Here is a 6,838-nt window from a genome sequence, read left to right as displayed (position 1 = left end):
ATTAAGATAACATAATAAAAAAAAAAGAGAAAAACAGAGAACATTTTGTTTCAAACCTAACTTTAAAGTGTAAAAGTAGAACCTAAAGTGATAAGATATACATTAGTGTTATATATGTGAAGTACATCAATAATGCCAGGAAAAAGACATTAAAATACCAAGATTAAATTTTGGGGGGAAAAAAAATTTTTTTTTAAATTTTTTCTTTTTTTTAAAAGATTTTATTTATTTGCCAGAGAGAGAGAGAGAGGGAGAGTACAAGCAGGGGGAGTGGCAGGCAGAGGGAGAAGCGATGTGGGACTCAATCCCAGGACCCTGAGATCATGACCTGACCTGAAGGCAGATGCTTAACCACCTGAGCCACCCAGGCGCCCCCCCTCCAAAAAAATTTTTTTTTAAGTAGGCTCACACCTAGCATGGAGCCCAGTGCAGGGCTTGAACTCACGACACTGAGATCAAGACCTGAACTGACATCAAGAGCTGGACACCTAACTTGACTGAGGCACTCAGGTGCTCCCAATATTAAATTACTAACAAATATTATACTTACTGAAGAATCAGAGTAACCAATCGAATAGCTTCAACAGCAACATCATATTCCTTATCAAGTGTCATTGATACAATGCGATCCTGAAAAAAAAAATTAAAGATCAAACCAAACATGAGCAGAAAATCAGATGGGACAGACTAAGGCAGTATCTTTGGGCAGTACATGCAAGACTAATGGTAGATTAAATGGAAAGCTTTACTCTTAAACCTGTATTATCATAGTCCTACTCATACAAAGGAGGTATTAGTATAAATGTTCATATCTAAAATCTTTCTCATCCACTAGCATTCCCTAACACTGAGACAAATAGACCTTAATGTGCAAAATTAATATAAGTACAAAAAGCTCTTTATAAAGAAAATGTTCTTTTAAGCAGGAGAGCCTTCTATTGAAGGCAATAAATAAGAACTCATGTTGGTAATATCTTTTGTAAGACATTAAAATACCAAGATTAAATTTTTGAAAAAAAATTCATTCATCTATTTAATACAGGTTTATTTAAAGAATATGTAATAAAGAATATGAACAAAACAGTTGTTATTGTAATGTTATTTGCTAAAGTAGCTTTAACTCGCATTTTAAAAGTAAAAAACAAAATAAACTAAGCATTCTTGATGCTTACCTTGAATCGGTTAGTGAATAACTCCAATTTGGGGAATAATTCTCTATTGGTATACAGACTCTGTAGAGCTTTCAAACATTTCAGTCTGACCTCTCCTTGCTTCAGAAATACAAATAAAAACACAACAGAAGTAGTCAGTTCCATGCCACAAAAGTTGAAAAGATTTAAGGCTATGTGAAGACTAAAGCAATTTTCAGCTTATCCATCCAATTTACATCATATTGTAATTCAACACAGGGTGGAAGTGAGCAACTGTACAGTGTGTGTTGTACTTCTATTTAATTAAAAATGCACTGACAACCCCTTAGTTACTTGAGAGTAAGCTACACCTTTTTCAAGTATTTGTCAACTCTGATTCAACACGGAGTATTTCCCATGTTGTACTGTGGCATTCTGAGAAAATTTTTAACCTATGATTTTAATTAGAGAAGGATATGCTGGTTTGCCCTTTATATAACTACTAAATAATCCTGTAGAAAAAACTAATTTCATAGTATAGGATCATCATTTATTCATTTAACAAATATTTTCTGGGTGCCTTTTACATTCCAGAAAAAGGAGTTAGGACAACAGGTAAAGGGAAGAATATTTAGAACAGAGGCAAACTGATAGAGTGAAATGTCCTGAGGCTGCTATTTATTAGTGGAGTACCTTTTTTTTTTTTTTTAAAGATTTTATTTATTTATTTGAAAGAGAGAGACACAGCGAGAGAGGGAACACAAGCAGAGGAAGTGGGAGAGGGAGAAGCAGGCTTCCCTCGGAGCAGGGAGCCCGATGCTGGGCCCAATCCCAGCACCCTGGGATCATGACCTGAGCCAAAGGCAGACGCTTAACGACTGAGCCACCCAGGCGCCCCTAGTGGAGTATCTTTAATAAAGTCATTAACCTGGAGTAGAAAATGTTGGTGGTCAAAGTACATTCAGAATCATTGGAAATTTAGCCAATTCTCTCAACGTATTCAAAGGACACTGAAATTTCTATGTTCAAAAAAAAAAAGCAATGTGCTATAACAGAAGTCCAAGTTCTAGAATCAAACAAAACTAGATTTTATTTCCAATTCCATAGTTTATTAGCAACAAGAAAGATGGCAATTAATCACTCTGATAGTCAGTTTCTCTTTTATAAAATGGTGATAACCAACTTCATAAGGTTGTAGCAAGGATTAAATGCAGATGTATGCTGGTCATGGTTTATTATTATTTTTACAGATTTTATTATTTATTTGTCTGAGAGAGAGAGAGAGAGAGTGAGCACACAAGCAGGGGGAGCAGCAGGCAGAGGGAGAAGCGGACTCCCCACTGAGCAAGGAGCCCCATGTGGGACTTGATCCAGGACCTTGGGATCATGACCTGAGCCAAAGGCAGACACTTAACTGACTGAGCCACCCAGGCGTCCCTATTACTATTATTATTATTTCTAGAGAGGGAGGAGGGGGCAGAGGGAATGGAGAGAATCTTAAGCAGGCTCCATGCTGGGTGTGGGGGGAAGGGGCTCAATCTCACAACCCTGATATCATGACCTGAGCTGAAATCAAGAGTCACTTAAGTGACTGAGCCGCCCAGATGCCCCGCTGGTGAAAGTTGTAACAACCAGTTCTGAGGGGTGGGGCCCTGAATTGTTTCATTTGCATATTTCTGTGATGTAAATACTCCATCCACAATTTTGAGCTACCAATGAGATGTTATTGAACTCACATTTGCAAAGGGATGTGCATAATAACTCTCTTGCAACCTGATTCAAGTTATCTCTAGTACACCACTGAATGAGATGAGGTTTCTTGGTAAAGTCACTAGCATATAGGAGGCAACCTGGGATACCTGTAGTAGATGCTCCTGATGCCCAAATCGGATCCCCATATTCTACTATACAAGGCTAATCTTCCTGCTTGCTCCTGTGTTGACTGCTAATGGTTCATATCTGCACCTTTCTCTGGAGAACTGACCATGGTTGAAAAGAATCACCTGGCACAGAGATTCCTGGAAGGTTATGTTCCACACTACCCTCCTGTCTACACCCTTTCCCTCCCTCCAGGGTGAGATCCACAGCCAGTGGAGAATGATACAGGATAAAACAGCCTAACCTCCTTGTTTCAGGGCAGGACAACCTCTAAGATAACATTTAATATGAAATTAGTAATTGAATACATGCTACAGAGTGCTGCAGTAATGGGCCAATTTCAACCAGCAAGAACCAGGAAAATATGCTGGTGGTTGCTGAGGGTGTGGGAAGAGAAAACAGGATATGGGAGAGTTCTTGGATATAGGGCACTATCCTTTGAAACAGGATGTAAGGCTCTGTAAGGGCCTTTGGAAATGGCCTAACATCTTGCTGGATAGCTCTAGGAAAAAGCAATGGTGCATATTAAATGAAATAGAGATGCCAAAATCACTGTGGCAGACTGTGAAGGAAGGAATTTAAAGACACAGGAAAGCATGCCAGAAAGGATCTATTATAAAGCTCAGAAGAACTACCAGTTGAATATGTTCCTCATGAGGGCTCAGAGAATACTGTTTACCAAGGCAGTAAGGAAAATACTGGTGATGGGGGCACAGACATTACTGAGAAGATCCACAGTACTTGTGTTCTATAGTCTAGGACTGACAGAAGACACTCAAATAAAATTTAGCTTCTGATAGCAATGGACATAAGAGCACAGAATAGCAGAGACAAGGTAGAATCTATTAGATGCTGGGGGGGTGGGGGCAGGCAAAGTAATTTTAATGGGCAGCAAAGTCAAAGGGCAGTCCACAGAGATCTATGGAAATGGCTCACAGGACATGATCTTCCAGGAGGCAAGACGGGGGAAAGCCAATAAAAGTATTACGTGATAAATATACTCACAAGAAATCAACAATGGATGATCCAAAGACTAAGGACAGCTGTCCCAACGTAAAATCACAACCCCAGATCTAAGATAGCATGTAAACAGTTTCCTCACTTCTCTCCAATTACAGATTTGAAAATAAGTCCTTCAAAGATGAAATAACTCCATCTATCCAAGTTCACACAGCCAATTATAGGTAGAGGAGAGACATTAATTGAATTTTATCTTTACTTTGTCCAGTGATGCCTCCCAATCAACTACCTCCCCTCCAAAATCTTGGTTCTTTATCTATAACACGCCCTGCCTACATTACAGGAACTTAACAATTAAATAAGATGGTACACGTGACAGTACTTCAGAAAACTGTAAAATAACTTAGATGAAAACTCCAGTTGGTAACTGCTCTATTCTGGGGCTCAACTATATTCTGCAAGTGATTTCTATTATACTATCTAAAAGCTTTGTTGTTTTTCCATTACACAAAATCTGATTGAAATGTGAATACTGCTTAACACAGTGCCTAACACATACCTGCTCCTCAATAAATAATTTTTAAAAAGATTTTTGCTTATTTATTTGGGGGCCCTTGGGTATTAGTGCCCCAATGACAATAATTTTAGGTCCCCATAGGGGTACAATTAAAACAGCAGCTTTGGGTAGTTTTGAAGAGGGTGTAGTTACTCATGATAGATAAGTCCACATGTGCTTGTGGATGGGGTCCTTTGGACCATTTTGGATCCTGATGATTGTGGTTCCCACCACTGAGTACATAAATAGGTATTAACTTTTTGGCTGTGTGCAGTACTGAACACCATCACTACCTCAAGGGGTAGGCACCACAAGGACAGACTCAAGCATAATGGATGAGGTACATTCCTTGCCAACTCCATGCCCAAACCATGGCACACTGTTCAACAAAAATACTGAAAAGGACATTATTCTGTTAATTCAAGACTTAAGATAAGCAGAGATGCTAATAACCACCCTATCATAATTTAATAGCCCAGTCTGGCCAGTCAGGAAGGCCTCTGGAGCTTGGAGGCTGACAGATTATCACAGGTTAAACATAGTTTAACATAGGTTAAACATAGTTTAACATCAAGTTCCTGCTTGAGCCCCCTGACATTTTCAACATTACTGCAATGGTGGCAATCCGTATGGGAAACTTGTACACTGTTACTGATCTAGCTAATGACTTTTACTTGGTCCCTTTGCAGGATGAGGATCAGGACCAATTTGCATTCACACAAAACAGCCTGCAATATGCCATTATTGAGTGGGCTTGATCTTCAATAAACCTAAGTCCCCACTGACATTTTAGTCATTCATTACATTAATAACATCCTGACAGTAGGGCTAACTGAAAAACATGTGGCTATAGTGCTGTACTTAGTCACTGATAGAATGATTAGTGCCAATTTGGCTATACAACCAGATAAAGTCCTGGGCCTGGCACAGCAGGTGCAATTCCTAGGGGCCACTTGGGTAGGAAACCAAAGAAGTAACCCAGAGACAATCAAACAAAAAATATAGGCCCTGGCAGCACCCACTAATAAAAAGGAAGCCGAACAGCTAGAGGGCCTCTTTTGGTGGTTAAAATAGCATGTGTCCCACAAGGGGACCTTCTTGGCTCCTTTCATTGAGATGACCTAGAAAGCAGCCAATTTTAGATGAAGCCTTTTGCAGCAGCAGGCCTTAGAAGCTGTTCAACAAGCCATTGGCCAGGCACAGCTTTTGGGACCTTTGAAACTTGCTAGTCTGATGGAACTGCAGGTTTCCACAACCCCCCTAACACACTGATTGGTCTGTGGCAGCAGGAAATTGTCACTGGGGTGGCACTGGTCTCATGGACTCTGGATCTAAAAACCTCCAGAAGCTACCACCCAATACAGGCTCCCCCCAAAGATTTATTTATTTGACAGGGGCAGGGGCAGAGGGAGAGAGTCTTCAAGCAGACTCCCCACTGAGCACAGAGCCCAATGTGGGGCTCGATCCCACAACCCATGAGATCGTGACCTGAGCTGAAACCAAGAGTCAGATGCTTAATCGACTGAGTCACCCAGGAGCTCTGCAATACACCCCTTTTGAATGACATTTCCTTGCTTGGTACGGGGCACTAACAGAGATGGGGCATCTTACACCCAGAATGCCACATATGACACTGCAACCTGAACTACCCATTCTCACTTGGCTGATTACAAAGCTTACCAATAAAATTAAAAAGGCTCAACAAAGTTCAATCATAAAATGGAAATGGTACATCCAAGATCAGGCCTGGCCAAAGTCCCAAGGGACTAGCAGGTTCCAGAAGCAAATAGCTTATCAGAAAGGCGCAAACAACCCACAGGGAATCCTTTGGCCCCTCCTAGAGCTACTTGGGGCACAACATTAAAAAATGTGCCTGCTGACAGTAAACCATGGTTTACTGACCACTCTGTGAAACTAAAAGCAGATAGGGTCTTGCAGGGTTGCAGCTGCCATCTGGCCAACAACGGATGGCCATCTTCTGACTGAGACAAGATGTGGACATTCTACCCAATGGGCCAAGATCTGTGCTATGGTGATGGCCATGCAGGTCACCCCTACCACCATGCCTTGATCCATTTTCACCAACTCATGGGCTATTACCAATGGCCAGGAGAATGGCAACTAAACGACTGGACTACTAAGGGATGTCCCATATGTGGAAAAGAACTAAGGCAGCAGCTTGCTGTCTGGGATGAAAACATATGTCACTCACGTGGATACTCATGGTAAAAGACCTTTTAAAATAAAAACATAAATAGCACTCCTGTGCCAATCCAGCTTGTGCCTAGCAGGCTGCAACAATCTCTCACTGGGT

At 40.8% G+C, this 6,838-nt stretch overlaps 1 protein-coding gene across 1 annotated transcript in view; it reads right to left on the bottom strand.

Annotated features, from left to right (window-relative positions):
• Positions 1-378: 378 nt before the first annotated feature.
• LOC145722701 (cohesin subunit SA-1-like) overlaps positions 379-6,838 on the bottom strand; it is a 65,779-nt gene continuing 59,319 nt past the window's right edge. Inside the window, exons 6-7 of the mRNA XM_081826819.1 lie at positions 1,173-1,271; positions 379-630 (exon numbers count right to left, since the gene is read on the bottom strand). Coding sequence (XP_081682945.1) covers positions 547-630; positions 1,173-1,271 — 183 coding nt within the window. The 3' untranslated portion in view covers positions 379-546. The remainder of the gene's footprint in view (positions 631-1,172; positions 1,272-6,838) is intronic.

This window comes from Leptonychotes weddellii, chromosome 1, assembly GCF_054177405.1.
Source record: "Leptonychotes weddellii isolate Sample4059 chromosome 1, ASM5417740v2, whole genome shotgun sequence".
Classification (NCBI taxonomy): domain Eukaryota; kingdom Metazoa; phylum Chordata; class Mammalia; order Carnivora; family Phocidae; genus Leptonychotes; species Leptonychotes weddellii.
Note: the sequence above shows the minus strand (reverse complement) of the source record. Positions and strands in the feature narration are given on the sequence as shown.